The 14657-nt window shown below is 48.4% G+C and overlaps 3 protein-coding genes across 3 annotated transcripts; 1 reads left to right on the top strand and 2 right to left on the bottom strand.

Moving 5' to 3' along the window:
- Positions 1-8: 8 nt before the first annotated feature.
- On the bottom strand, positions 9-5617 carry LOC111070585. The gene is made up of 6 exons (XM_022361247.2): positions 5285-5617; positions 3210-5217; positions 2736-3140; positions 1222-2677; positions 1071-1164; positions 9-1007 (listed from the first exon to the last, which is right to left on the bottom strand). The coding sequence occupies exons 1-6, from the start codon at positions 5589-5591 to the stop codon at positions 667-669; spliced, it is 4611 nt and encodes a 1536-aa protein (XP_022216939.2). The 5' UTR covers positions 5592-5617; the 3' UTR covers positions 9-666.
- A 1839-nt stretch (positions 5618-7456) lies between these two features.
- Positions 7457-10354, top strand: LOC111070548 (DNApol-eta). The gene is made up of 3 exons (XM_022361188.2): positions 7457-7939; positions 7997-8493; positions 8564-10354. Exons 1-3 carry the CDS (start codon positions 7508-7510, stop codon positions 10311-10313), a joined length of 2679 nt encoding a protein of 892 aa, XP_022216880.2. The 5' UTR covers positions 7457-7507; the 3' UTR covers positions 10314-10354.
- Positions 10355-10447: 93 nt separating this feature from the next.
- On the bottom strand, positions 10448-13920 carry LOC111070549 (solute carrier family 22 member 3). The gene is made up of 5 exons (XM_022361190.2): positions 13404-13920; positions 13079-13322; positions 12018-12121; positions 11003-11954; positions 10448-10937 (listed from the first exon to the last, which is right to left on the bottom strand). The coding sequence occupies exons 1-5, from the start codon at positions 13628-13630 to the stop codon at positions 10746-10748; spliced, it is 1719 nt and encodes a 572-aa protein (XP_022216882.2). The 5' UTR covers positions 13631-13920; the 3' UTR covers positions 10448-10745.
- Positions 13921-14657: the final 737 nt, after the last annotated feature.

The following is a 14657-nucleotide window of genomic DNA, read 5'->3' as shown; positions in this document are numbered from 1 at the left end:
CAATGCAAGAATTAAAAATATCACTTGATGTTGTTTTTTGTTGTTGTTGGTGTGTGTTGGAGTGTGCTTGTGTCTGTGGGTAAATAGAGAGCGAGTGTGATGGCTAACATATAAATATAGTAAAAATACAGACGTACGTAGATACATACATATGTATGTACCATTTAGAGTATTAAAGCTTCGTTCAAAGGAAACTTGGGGGCATTAAATTACGTACAAATACAAGTGGGCGTGAGGCAAAGTACTTCTTTCCAACATTTTCATTACTCCCTAACCCTCTAACTGGTTTAATATGGCAAATACCCCGCATTAAAACGGGCTCCAGCAGAGTTATCTGTACAACCTACAGGAGACTTTTTCCTGGTCCGCCCTGCGTCGTAAATCATTGCTACAATAATTATCCAAATGTTGCGTTTGTGTCAAACAGAATGTCAATAAATAATGCGTTCGTTATGGGTATACGATTCCTACAACTACATATTACATATGCATATGTGTGTATGGTTGGTATGCATATATGTAAACGGCGATACAACAAACGTTTTTCTGTCGTTCTACCCGCCTTGCTACGTTAATATCAATCAATCTTATCATTTGCAATGTGATAATTCCGTTTGTAACTAGTTAAAAGTGGACTACCGACTGTGACAAGCTCCCATCCGCAGATTACAGATTGTACATGGGATTACTGGTAGCATCGAACAACTGAGTCCCCGTCGACTCGATCATGGACCTCAGGGCAATGCTTCGTTGTTTGGCCACTGCCTTGCGCAGCGTGAGCTCGAACACATTGTCTTCGTCGATATTGTCCATGGGCAGGTGGTCCCTACCTTCGGCAGACTCCTCCGGACCCTTGAAGACGAGCTCTTCATGCTCATAGAGAACGCAGGTTTCGGCAAATTCCTTGGCAAAGTATTGCGCCGTATTCCGATTTTGAATAACCTCGCTGGGAAAGCACTGAAGCAGCTCCTCAAAGCTCAACTCTGCCACCAGATTGTTAAGGATCTCTACAAGTCGGGATGTTTAGGATGCTATTAGCTAAGAAAGGTCAAGGCTTATATATAACACACCTGTTATGTGCACTTTCCAGTTGGGCAGGGCATCCTGCTTGCTGAGAATCTTGCGCAACAAACTCTCCCAGTGTTTGGGTGTGAAGCCGCAGGACTAAAAGTAAATTCATTTATAGCTCAAATATATCCAGAATTATTATGGAATACTCACCTTTCCATACTGCCATAGATAGGCGGGACAAAAGCTCAGCATGTAGTTAATGGCCAAGTTCTTTGGCAAAATGATCACCAAAAAGCTGTCAATGCCCATCAAGTGCGGCGTCTTTTGAATGAAGGCCAAAAACTCCGATATAATGTCTCGATCCACTTTGCTGGAGGCCAGCAGACTTTGAATCTTCAGGGTCAGGGTCAGCAGCTCGTTGTGCCAGCTAACAAAGCGGACCTTGAACTCGCCCTCATCCTTGTTGGGATAGCTAAAGTCGCTGCGTTCGAATGGCGGCAGACGGTTCAAATACTGGGGACGTTCCAGCAGACAGGGAATGGGTCGTATATAGGATTTGATGTGGCGTTCGTATTCCTCGCCCTCGGCCAGCTTGTAGTCGGGAATAAACGGAACGTAGACCAACTTGCCGGCCAGGGGATCGTTGGGATTCTTCACCATTGGCTTGGGACAGTAATTCGGAGCCATGCCCACCATATAGGAGATGCACTCCATGCGCAGGTTGAGGAAATCTTCACGACTCGACTGCTGTTCCACATCCGCAGATTGAAGATCCGTGATGAGATCGCTGAGGGACTTTAGTCGGCCCATGTACATGCGAAAGAGGATCTTGAGACCCTTGAGATTAGTAATGGCCAGATCGTCGTCCGGCTGGGGCTGCGAAAGCGAGGCATTGGAGTTGCGCTTCTGGAATGGCGACGACTGCTGTTCCTGCAGCTGATCGTAGACTATACGCTGCTGCCTGCCGTTGATCGATAGGCTCGCTGATCTCTCCTCCTGCGCTGAGCTGGCACACGAGCTAGACAGCGACTGGGCATCCGCATCGCTGTGCAGCGAGGGAGCCCGGGAGCTGCTGCACTCTTCGTCGTAGTCGTCATCCAGCTGCGGTGGCGTCTGCGACCGAATCTCGTGGGGCTGCAGCGATGAGCTCACATCGTAGAGATCATAATAATACACCTGTAGAATATTCACAAAAACCTTCTGAGAGGTCTGATAGCCCTTCTGGCCAATGTGCGAGGCAATGTAGTTGAGGAAGAGCTGCAGCAGCACATCCAGCGTCAGGCTATGCTCGATGCAAAGCGCGTGAATGAAGGCATCGCTGATGGCCTCTATGAGGGCGGGCTGCTCGTTGGCCAACAGAATGGTTTCACAAAAGTCCGAAAAGGATACGATGGCATTCGGCGTGGGCGTGGAGACACCTGCGGGCTTGCTTTTACCACCGCCTCGACGGGTTTTCTTTCGCGAGTTTGTGGCCTGTTGCTGGTCAACTTGCTGCTGCTGGCGGCGCTGATAGATCACAGTGCTGTCGTCAAATAGCACATTCTTGTGCTTGATCAAAGCCGTGGCCAGGGTTCGCCTGGTCGACTTGGCTATGATTTCCTGGGCCAGCAGATAATTTGACATGCGACAGGCTGTCACAGCCAGCAGTAGGTTCTCATCGGGGGATCTGCAAGGGAAAATTTTAGTTGAAATATATTCAGTATATATATTATTTGCAGCCTTACAGCGCGTTCAAGTATTTCAGATAGTTGATTAGCTCTCCGCTCATGGTGTCGGCCACTACGGGGGAACACAGCATGATCTGGGGTATATCCACCGGAGCGTGCTTGATGAACATATTGAGAAACTCCAACGAAATCGGCACCTGCTTGTACCCCTGCTGCAGCACTCGTACAGGGGTGAAGTATGGTCGAACAGTCTGGTTTAGGAAAGCGGACCTCAAGCGATCTGTTGCCAGGCTGAGTAGGAATAGTTTTACTGTATAGATGAGGCCCGCCAGTTCGGATGTTTCCACATCTTCCTCGTTGTCCATGAACTGCTGAATGTAGTTGTTGTAAATGTCCACCAACTGGATCTGGCACATCTTGTAGAAGCCCGTTGCCTGCAGATACACCTCTTGCCTGCTGGAACTGCAACGGAAATTGGGGGGAATATCAAACAATTGAAGGAAAACTCTTTGAATCCTGGCCACTACCTACCGTATTGAGAAGTCGGCCAATTTTCTACAGTTTGCAGTAAACATTTTTCTCAGCAGCTGTTCGCGCTCCATGCCCAGCCGCTCGCCCTGCAGTGTGAGGCTCAGCCGTAGCATGACATGGGCCTCCTCCATGAGATCATAGAAATTCGAGCTGCTCGCACTGTGATACGATTCCGCAATGCCCTCCAAATCCTCAATAACGTGCTCCACCCGGGGCACCTCGAGGTTGTAGAGGGTCCACTCATTTGTGACCGTTGAGGATTGAGCAGCGCTGCTGCTCCTCAGAAGGCTGCTGTGCTTGGCCTTTGCTTCGGCCAGCAGTCTGGCAGCAATATTCCGCTTGACCGCTACCGTTGTGGGGGCCACTTCTCCCGTGCTGCGACGCTTGTGAAGCTCCAGGGCGGCGTTGGTGATCAGCACCAGCTGGTCCCGATTCACGCAAACAAACTGAACGTGCATAAAGGCAGCAAGACCCACGACAGCAATGGGCGTGGTGATGTCTGGTGCAGACTCCTCGGGGAAAATGCCTCCAATCGAGGGATATTCGAAGCGATTGTGGAAGAGCTTGTGGCCTATGCGCGAGGTGTGTGTCTCCACAGACTCCGAGGTGACCGCAAAGACCACATAATCGTTGATGTGCACCTGGATGACGGGAGCCGTGAAGCTGTAGCTCGCCACAGGCTTCTCGTTCTCACTGTACCATTTGCCCTGAGCGGAGAACTGATAGAGGTAGCCGTCCACACTGCTGGCCACCAGGAGAGCATGGCCTATGCACCGTTGATGCTGCGAAGACTTGAGGGTCCTGCGATTGACGTGCTTAAATGTGGTGACGGCACTGGGCACCTGCTGGTTGCCCATGTCGTACTCATCGTCCTCTAGGTCCGTGCCCTGGCCGCTCCTTTGATAGATTGCTTTCAGATCTAAGCAGCGCAAGATGTCCAGAGTTCTGGGCTGATGCTCGGATGTTTTCATGCATATCTGCAGCAACTTTCTGACATCATATTGAACAGAGGCATCCTCCAGTTGATTGCCCCCTGCGATGCCACGCACATTCATGGCCTTGGCCTCGTTGACGAGCTTGATTTTGATATCCCCGGCCCTCTGGGGTGTGATAGTGATCTCCTGGTTGTCCTCTGGGCCCCCATTCTTTCCTCCATTTCCACCATTCTCGCTCTGATCCCACTGAGAGCGTAACTCCGGCTCAAACTCGCGCCCATACGCGTTGTTCACCAGCTTGGCCACGTTAAAGTCCAACGGCGAACGTCCGGGCAGGGCTCCATTCATTGCCAAGGGAGCTTTGCCACTGCTCGTTGACTGCATGGAGTCGCTCTCGCAGCTCTGCTGACTGTGGGTGGAGCTAACCACTCCACCGCTGGCGCTTGCCTTGCTGCCCAAGCTCAATGACTCCGAGAGCGGCTCGTCTCCGCCGCCGCCCCCATAGTCGTTGTCCAAACAGCTCAGCTCCTGCCCGGCGGTTGCCTTGCTGTTTGCCAGAGCGTCAATCACCTTGAATGCCACACAGTACCGGTGACTTAGGCAGGCGATGACATTCTCCGCCAGACACAGGCGCATGGGAACAAAGTTCAGCTGCACAAAGAACTTGAAGGGCAGAAAATCGATAAACGCGAATCGGGGCTGAGTGTTCTCGTGGACACACTGTGTGTACTCGTACAGGTATATCCTGTCCCTGCTGCTGACAATGATGTTGCCAGAGGTCTGACAGCACTGAACCAGTTCGGGGGGACTGCGCAGCGGCAGCTCAATCACATCGATGCTCTCGACTAGCGGCGTCTTCGGCGTTGTCATCGAGGCTATCCTGATGGTGATGGGCAGCTCGTTGAGCTTGCTATCGGGGAACTTCCAGAAGTTGGCGTAGATTCGGACAAACATCTTAGTGTCATCCTCGGAGCAAACAGTATTGCTGTTGCTGCTCGATGTGCAGCTAATGGTCGAGGATGAGTGCACTGGGCTGCCCGCCTGCTCCTTTTCCAATGTGAGCAGGTACTTGCCTAAGCGGAAGAGAACAAGCATTCAATTAAATATGTACTCAGAGCAAACAGGGGATTCCTCACTCACCCGATTCGCAGTAGATCAACTGCACCACCTCGCCAACGGTGGCTAGCGTGTTTTTGACCGGCAGGCGCTCATCTCCTCCTCCAGGAGCATCCCCACTAATTGCCTGTCCTTCCTCTCCGTCGTGGATTCCATCCTCCTGCTGCTGCTGCTGTTGCTGCTTCCCAGCAATGTCATAAATCTCTATGAACTGCTCCGCGCTGCTGATGGCAATCCGATTGTTGCCAATCAGACTTGCTGCCAGGATCTCGCCATTAAGGGCATACGTTTGCTGCCTGGCAAAATTGTAGGCCTGCAGGATCTTCACCATGGCTGCTGGAACTGCTGGTCTGGTCACTGCAAGAATCAGAAAACACCTTGGGTCAGGCTCTTATTCAAAATTCCACAATCGCGAATACAACGCCCTGGGCAGAGTGACTTCATCGCCGGACGCAAACAGACTGTCTGTTGACGGTGAATCAGAAGTCCGTTCTCCACTACATCAGCGACAGCGAGTGCGAGTGCGAGCGCTCAGCTCTGACTGGGGAGTGGGAGTGGGTTAGCAGGCCGCTAAGCGGGGGTCTCACTAAAGTGGTTGTTGATGGTGTACGGTGTATGGTCTGTATGTAGGCATGTCAGCCATTAGCATAATTGTGCGTTTATGCTGGAGAGAGAGAAGAAGACACAAATAGCGACTGAGGGCTAGGCTAGCGGATGTGGGGGAAGAATGATGATCATCATTGTTATGCAAGTCACACAATAATAATTTCCCATTCCATTGGTTCCTTTTTAGTCAAATTTCAAGGTAGAATATTACAACAGGTCAGTGCTGCACCTATCACTTCCGCTGGAATTCATGCCGTATCCTTTACACCCTCCTCCCACCAAAAAATAAACAGACAGGAAATTAGGTCACAACAATATACACAGCACGCCTTTACCCCAGCACTGTCCTGTCACAGTAAACCCCCCACCTCTTGACAAGGGTTGGGCCCGGCGACCATTCTGACTCTGATTCCGACGCTTCTACTCGCCTAATTAAGCCGTAGAGAACACACACTGACTACTCTGCATACACTCGGACGCATCAATCAAAACACCGGCAAGGAGGTCAAATGGTGCGAGCCCACAAACGGAAAGAAAGGAATTCCGGAAATAGAGCCAGGCACGCCATAAAAGAATTTATTTCTGGCTGCTTGACCAAATCAATAAGTTCTACGATAATAATCCGTGCATTAACCCAAATGAACCTGGCAAGTGATCAAAGGAGGAGGAAGGAGTGGTAGGGTCAAGTGATACTAATACTACGGTAGGCAATCTTTGGATAGCATAATTTATTACTATATTTCTTTACCCAGCTAAAGCCGGTTAGGGCAGCTCTCTCAGACTGCCTTACCTTTTATTAGTATAACATGGGTTGGTGCAGGAAGGGTGGGTGTGTGGGCGTGCGTGTGTGTATGTATGTAAATTGCATTTTGGCAGCGGCATTTAGTAAAAATCAATAATTTTGCTGATTGCCAAGAATTTATGTAACAAACTTCACCACACCTCACTGCTTAAGGAATTATTCATTTTTTTTAAGCACTACAAACAAAACAAAAGCAAAAAAACACTGACAATTATTGTCAACACGCACATTCTTTTACCGCTTCGTTGTTGTCGCGGTTTTCGCTGATTTATGGGAATTTTCAATCCGTTGGTTTTCAGGCCACATTGCTAACATTGAAAGCACTCAGCCCGCACATACTCTATTCATTTAAGTGAATGAATGAATTAATTAATTAACGAGAATTTTTTGTTTAAAAACATCACAACCAGTGTGACCGCGGAGTTATCGACAAAATATACCGTCTCACCCTCAAAAATATACCCAAATATTCCTTTTCGTTTTCATAATATACCGTAAATATACCGAGGAAAATCATATTCATCAATTTTGATATTCGATTTAATATTACTAGTTAGTTTGGACTTTAACAGCTGAACATATCATTTTATCAGATAGATGAATCAATTTTCTACAAACTAGTTTATTTTAAGGAATCCCAATTATTGGATTAATTAAAATATAAGGTGTAAACAAAGAAGGTTAATATTCCACTGGATATTAAGCGCCATCTGTTGCTAGTTACATGAACTAATGCAATACCAATTTTTAAATTGACTTGGTATATTTCGGTACATCTCTGAGGGTAACAAAAATTGCGGGAACTTGTTGAGTGCGAAAGATTTTTGCGAAATGAAAACATGACCACGACTCGCAGCCATGTTAGCATGCAAAACAAATACGATCGGGTGGTCCTGCTGGTGGATATGGACTGCTTCTTCTGCCAGGTGGAGGTGAAGCAGCAGCCCGAGTACCGCAACAGGCCCCTGGCCGTGGTGCAATACAACAAATGGCGGGGAGGCGGCATCATTGCTGTCAATTACGAAGCGCGAGCCAAAGGAGTGACCAGGCACATGCGTGGCGACGAGGCCAAAGATCTGTGTCCCGAAATAGTGCTCTGTCAAGTGCCGAACATCCGGGAAAAGGCGGACACGGGCAAATATCGCGATGCTGGCAAAGAAGTGGCCAATGTTCTGCAGCGCTTTACGCAGCTCCTCGAGCGTGCCTCTGTGGATGAGGCGTACCTGGACATCACGGACACGGTGAATATCCGCATGAAGCAGTTGCAGAGTGTAAGCATATTCTTCCAGCGGCAGCACTTCCATGTTCACTTCCATCTTTCTCTGTAGGGCGACTTTGCCTTGAAGCCCCAGGAACTGGTCAACACCTTCGCCGTTGGCTATACGAACATTGGGGACTATGTCAACAAGATAACGAATCGATTTGCCAATCCCTACATGGATGATGAACGTTTCCAACTTGCCTACGATCAAAACGATTTGCCCGCCGTCCGGCAGAGCGATATTCGTCTCCTGATCGGTGCCTCCATAGCTGGAGAGGTGCGTGCAGCAGTCAAGAAGGATACTGGCTATGATTGTTCCGCGGGCATAGCTCACAACAAGATCCTAGCCAAGCTGGCCGCCGGCATGAACAAGCCGAACAAACAGACCATTCTACCGCTGGCGGAGATCCCGGGGCTGTTCGATTCATTGCCAGTGGGAAAGATCAAGGGTCTGGGCGGAAAGTTTGGCGAGGTGGTGTGCGAGACTATGGGCATTAAATTTCTAGGGCAATTGGTTAAATACACCGAGGGAGAGCTGCAGCGAAAGTTTGATGACAAGAATGGGTGAGTCCCCTTCCACGCCGTTAAATGTCACTAAGGAACGAATCTCATGCATAATGTCATCACATTTCAGCTCTTGGTTGTTTTACATCTCACGCGGAATCGATCTGGAGGCGGTGACTCCACGCTTCTACTCCAAGAGCATTGGCTATTGCAAGAAGTTTCCCGGGCGGAACAATATCACTGGCTTGAAGTCCCTGCAGCATTGGCTGGGGGAGCTCTCCATCGAGATCAATGATAGGCTGGAGAAGGATTTCATCGAAAACAACCGGAAGGCCAAGCAGATGGTGGTCCAGTTTGTCCAGGATATTGATGAAGAAGAGGTAGCCAGCTCTCGGTCCACTTCCATTAATCACTACGATCAGGAAACGTTGGCCAAGCTTGCTCTGGATCTGATAAAATCGAATACGAAAACGTTTTTACGACCTGGAAGCGATGCAGCTCTAAATAATTCGGTCAAGTTCCTTGGTATCAGCGTGGGAAAGTTTGAGACCATTTCGAATGCTCAAAACAGCCTCCAGAATATGTTTGCCAATCAGGCAGCGAAGAACAGGCGAATGAGTGGCGAGGAAGCTGTGCAGCAGCCGAAAGTCCAGGTGGAAGTCAGGCCCAAGCAGACTGAAGACTCCAAAATGAAAAGTTTCTTCGCCAACTATCTGCAAGGAGCCAAAAAAGAGGAGAAGAAGCCCGCAGACCCTGATCCTGTGGCGGATGCGCATACAGCAGCATCAGGAGCTCCGCCAAAAAAGAGTTTCTTTGAAGAGTATAAACAAAAACTTAAAGCCGTTTCGGAAACGGAAGGAGCAGCTGAAGGATCCACGCAGACATCCACACCGCCAGAGTTAAAGGGAAGTTTTTTTGCCAACTACTTAAAGCAACAAAATGCGGCTAAGGAACAACATATTGAGGCAGCAGCCGAGGGTCAAGAGGATGAGGAACAGACTAAGACACAGGAGGTCGAGGCGGCAGCCGATAATGCCTCAGATATGCAGGGACTGGCCGAAGAACTAGACGCAATTGAGGCAGGCGATTCCAAGGATTTCGATGAGGATACCCTCGAAGATGAAAGCCTCACATCAAGGGCGAACACAATCGTGCCACCAGAGGAACCAACCTCAACATATCAGCCACTCACGGAAGAAGAGCTCAAGCCATCCACATCCAAGCGAAAATTTGATCAGCTCAACAGCTCCACAAGCAGCAGCTATAAAGAGAGCTATGCCGAGTACGCTGTGCCCGAAATACGAGCCAATCTCCTGCCCATGGTCAAGTGCGATCAGTGCGGCGCCAAAATTCCCGACGATGTCAAGGCGTTGCAAACCCATCGCGATCATCACTTTGCCCAGGAATTGAGTCGCCAAATGAAAACCGAGCAACGCGAGAAGAGACATCAGAGCCCCAAAAAGTTATCCCCCAAGCCGACGCCGCCCAAAAAACAAAAAAAGTCTGCTGGATCATCTAGTGGTGGCTCCACGTCCTCCTCCACTACTCCTGCCAATAGCATAGCCAAGTTCTTCAATGTCAAGCCACCTGTAGAGCCGCCTTCGAGCAGCATTCCCACTCAACAATGCTCCGAATGCAAGGCCTACATCAAGATCGAATGTATGCCCGAGCACTTGGACTACCACATGGCGAGAAGTCTCCAGCGCGAGCTCAACCAGCAGGATCTGCGCACTCGAGCAGCAGCACTCAGCAAGGAGAACAGCTCTCCGGGCCAAGGCAAAAAGCAGCAGAAGCAAAAGCAGCTGAATGCCACCATAGCCAACTCCTCCGCCAGGGGCGGCAACAAGCCAATAACCCAGTTCTTTACCCAAACCAATTAATTGTTCAATATAAAATAACGAATTTTGAATTCCCAATCAAACTATCAGTATACGATTATATCTAAGCCTAGGATAGATGGATAGCCTAAGGATGGACCACATGCAGCTTCAGTTTATATTCTTTTTTTGTTACACCAAGTATTATTGCCATATTGAGAATCTAGAGAGCCATTGAGCTATGAATTTTTTGTTATTTTTGTATTTTTTTTTTATGTTCTAGCCTTAGCATTAGCTTTAAGAATGGACCATTAATATCTGCAATAAATATATCGATTGAGTTACTTTCCAGCATAATTCTTGTTTTTGTATTGCTAAATTATACGAGTAGTATGTATGATTTATTCTTATGGATACTATAACACAACTTTGAAAACTTTGTATGTGCAGGCTGCCCTAGTGTCTATGATTATTCTACGATTTCTGATACTTGCATTACGGAACAACTTGTGCCGGGTCCTCGGGCTGGTTTTTCGCGTGCTTCTTCTTCACGCCAATGGCATCCGCCTCCTGCACTGTGGTGGGCAGGACAACGTTTGTGGTTTCGGGGAAGAACAGTGTAAGACATCCACTCAATATGGCTGCGCCCGCAAAGAGCATGGCTGGAGCACTGGCATAGTACTTGGCCTACGAGAGAAAAGGTTAACAACTTGGAAATTATCTTATAAATGAGGTGCCATCGACATACTCACCAGAAGAGGCGTTTGAGGCGCCAGCATGGAACCAAATCTGCCCATCATGGAACAGAAGCTGAGCAGACTGTTTCTCAGATTCGTTGGATAGATCTCCGAGGCGAAGAAGTAGAGCACCTGGAAACTGGCCGTGATGGTCAGCTTGCCGGCGAGGAAGAGCACCAGCTGCAGCACGGGCTGAGCTGAGCCAGCGAAAATGGTGCCGATGCAGCAGATGCCACTGAATATCATTAGGCCACAGAGGGAGTAGCGCCTTCCAAAGCGGTCCATGATGAGCAGCGGCAGGAAGAACCCGGGAATCTCCACGAGCGCAATGAAGGCAAAATTGTTGTACTTATTGCCATCGAGCAGCACCACATTCAGACTCAGGCCGTAGTAGACCAGCACATGGACGATCCAGCATAAGGAGCAGTTGGCTATGCGCCACTTGAAGTTCTTGAAGGCCTCGCGAATGGGGAATCTGCTCTCCGCCGACTGCTCCAGCTTGTCCCGATTGGCCAGTATCAGCTTGTCCAGCAAGCTATCCGACAGCTTCCGCTTATTTACTGTGGCCGCCCGGCGCAAAATGCCCTTGGCCCGCTCCTCCTTGCCCTGGCTGAGCAACCAACGGACGCTCTCCGGCAGGATCCAGAAGTAGGCCAGAAGAATTAGAGAGGGTGTGTATGTGATCCGCAGGAGAGTACGCCAGTGGGGGAAGGCCTTGGCAAACATGGCCAGCGCCACCTCCCCCACCGCATAGAAGACGGTGATGACACTGCAGGCCAGCACCCGACGCTTGGGACCCACCAGCTCGATGCCGATGACGAAGCATGTGGAGTACAAGGTGCTGCTCGTCATATTGTCCAGGAACTCAAAGATCAGGAACCAAATATAGCTTGGCGAGAAGGAACGAACGATGCCCAGCACGGCGCCCAAAATGCCACCCAGGGCGATGGAAAAGCTGCGTCCATAACTGCAAGAGAGACATAAGCACTCAGAAGGGATAGGACCAGAGCTGGAGATTTTCCATTCTCACCGATCTGCCACATATCCTCCGATCGGAATGCCAAAGAACTGTCCCACGTTATTGATGGTGCCGACAAGCGACAATTTCCACTCTTCATCGCAGTAAATGCCAAACTACAAAAAGATTCCAGTCAAAAGTCACTCTAAATCTGTACACTGAATTGTAGCCCTAATTTGCATATGAATACTCGTACGAGCATCTTCAATGTAATTCGCTGTTCCCGTGCTGCCCGGTTGGCAGTCGCCGTGGCCAGACTTAAGGGGCACTTATCTCTCAGCTACTTTTCTGTCATCCCATCCAATCCCATCCCATTGACATACGTGTCCAATTGGGTGATAAAGAATGTCAGCCCATCAGGCCACTTGAGCAACCCGCTTCCCACTTTCTACGAGTACGGGTATGTATGGCTATGATTATGATTACGATAAGGGAGATCATCCGTCAACCTTCAAGAAGATGCCCATTAAAATTAAGATGCCATTAAAATTGACCGTGAAAATTCTCCTCTGTTTATCTTCTGTGTTTGTTGTGTGCCTCCAAAACTGGGGAAATTCTGTTTGGTGCTGGAAAATAAAATCACTCTCGTTCTCTCTCTCCCACCCTTGTTGATTCAGCTGACTGCGGGGCACTCTGCGTATTATTGGGTAATAATAGACGATATTTCTTTGCTTAACAATACCTGAAGCACTTTACAACCACTTAAAGCAATGTTATGTAGACTGTTGTAAACCCATTCGGGCCCCGACTGAGTGCCCCCTATTTGATTAAGATTATAGAAAACTCAAAGCGGCTGTCATTGATATATGTAGGTAAGTGTTTAAGTCATTGTTAAGCCATTGAACCCATTATGGTTGTCTAGAACTTAATAGGGATAAGAGGAAAGCCACCTCGATGCGCTTCTGACTTCCCCTATCCCGGCTGTTGATCCAGACCGGGAGCCATGTGCTGTGTAATCGGCTGACTTGTTATCAAAGTCCAAGTCTGCCAGAATCTAGCATTCGCTTGTCGTAGTACCTGATAAGGCGCGAAATGCACACCCCCCTCATTGCCGATGACACTTTGATACTCACGTCATTGGAAATGGTTAGCTCGTTATCGCGGAACACGAATTTATTGTCGGGACATGATTCGATTTGTGCGTTATAATACTTGGCCAGGCATATATCCTCCCCCGTCGACTGGTTCCACTGGGGCAGCTGATCGTTGTTGAAGCGTTTGCACTGGTCCAGATCCTTGCCGTTCCAGGGAATGCTGTACTCCGTCCATGGCTCAACGTAGGCGCTCTCGGGCGAATCGCACTCTGTAATGTGACATCTGTTGGTGGTTGCGGAGAGTTCTATTTTCGGTAGCACACAACTAACCCACAACATGGTCGCGGCATGGCATTAACTTCACCTGTGCGTCACAGTGCTGGCGGTGAAGACGTATGTCACTGAGAACATGGCATGGAACATCATGGGCAGGCAGATCAGCAGGAAAATGATAAGCTGGAAGCGTCCAAACTGACCCAAGTGCTTCAGTATGGCATCTAGGGTCACATCTTCCGGATCCTTTGGCGGTGGCGGTGCCGGTGGTTGGACCTCCACAGTCGCCTCTGAAGGTGGCGCTTCACTGGCTGCCATTTCTTGATTGTTGTTTATTTGTTGACTTTGGTGATTGGGGCACAATTACACGCGTTTTGGTTTATTTCTGCACCCGCGTTGCTTATATTTCGTTTATTTTCATCTACTCAACATATATGTATAGTTATTTTTATATCGGATGCCAAAAACTTTAGCGACGTGCACGGGACAGAAGCGCGCAACGAACTGAAATCAACGATCAGCGATCGGAGAGATCCCGTAACGATCCAAAAACCAAACAACGAACGAAGCGATCACGATCGCAACCCGACAACGAATGAAGAGATGGCTCGCTCCACCGTCCAACGACAACAGCCTTTGATAAGACCTGTTTTACGATTATATGGACCCTATATATAGTACGTACTTTCTTTTGAGTGGAAAAAGTGCTGCAAAAATAGCTTAAAATTTTTCAACATACGGTTTCATATTCCTGAAGAATTCCTGCTAATAACAATAAATCCATATGTAGTTAGGACAGAAACTTAAGTAGCAACCTACGTATAGATAGGCTTGTTGTAGCTCCGGGCGGTGTGTCGACGCTGGATTGGTTGTGGTGAATGTGGATTGTGGGATTGAAGTTCTGTGATGGGTAGACAAAGTCCAAAAGAAGATACCCTCCGGCCAACTTCATTACCACATTCTGATTTTTCTTCCATTGGTTTAGTGGGCCAACTATTTGACGCATTTTCACTGGTCACGTGTCGCAAACGTGATAGTTCCATAATTCTTATTTAACGCCAGTTCGTTTGTGCAGAAGACCTGCTGAACATGTAGACCGATTTGGCAGGGAGCCAAACAATCAGGCGAACAAACTTGTCGCCCGACTATCGCAATCTATGTATATTTATATCCATTCATTATCACAATCATGACCAGGGGTAAGTAATTTTATATTAATGCAATTATTTTCCAGAAATAGGGGTTTTTTTGTTTTTTTTTGCTATAAAAAGCATTAACTGAAGTCGTGTTTTCACCAATCTGAACTGTTGAACCCAAACCGGTTACAGCTCAATATACAATGTAC

Source organism: Drosophila obscura, unplaced genomic scaffold, assembly GCF_018151105.1.
Source record: "Drosophila obscura isolate BZ-5 IFL unplaced genomic scaffold, ASM1815110v1 contig_170, whole genome shotgun sequence".
Classification (NCBI taxonomy): Eukaryota; Metazoa; Arthropoda; class Insecta; order Diptera; family Drosophilidae; genus Drosophila; species Drosophila obscura.
This window is presented reverse-complemented; position numbering and strand designations above follow the sequence as displayed.

Excerpts from the sequence above, each read along its gene's own strand:
- LOC111070585 (XM_022361247.2), bottom strand. The coding sequence starts at position 5,591 with ATGGTGAAGATCCTGCAGGCCTACAATTTTGCCAGGCAGCAAACGTAT. Across the intron at positions 2,678-2,735 it reads CTGAAATACTTGAACGCGCT|ATCCCCCGATGAGAACCTAC; the intron begins GTAAGGCTGCAA and ends TTTCCCTTGCAG. Across the intron at positions 1,165-1,221 it reads ATCTATGGCAGTATGGAAAG|TCCTGCGGCTTCACACCCAA; the intron begins GTGAGTATTCCA and ends ATTTACTTTTAG.
- LOC111070548 (XM_022361188.2), top strand. The coding sequence starts at position 7,508 with ATGACCACGACTCGCAGCCATGTTAGCATGCAAAACAAATACGATCGG. Across the intron at positions 7,940-7,996 it reads GCATGAAGCAGTTGCAGAGT|GGCGACTTTGCCTTGAAGCC; the intron begins GTAAGCATATTC and ends CTTTCTCTGTAG. Across the intron at positions 8,494-8,563 it reads AAGTTTGATGACAAGAATGG|CTCTTGGTTGTTTTACATCT; the intron begins GTGAGTCCCCTT and ends ATCACATTTCAG.
- LOC111070549 (XM_022361190.2), bottom strand. The coding sequence starts at position 13,630 with ATGGCAGCCAGTGAAGCGCCACCTTCAGAGGCGACTGTGGAGGTCCAA. Across the intron at positions 12,122-13,078 it reads AGCTAACCATTTCCAATGAC|TTTGGCATTTACTGCGATGA; the intron begins GTGAGTATCAAA and ends ATCTTTTTGTAG. Across the intron at positions 10,938-11,002 it reads CGCCTCAAACGCCTCTTCTG|GCCAAGTACTATGCCAGTGC; the intron begins GTGAGTATGTCG and ends TTTCTCTCGTAG.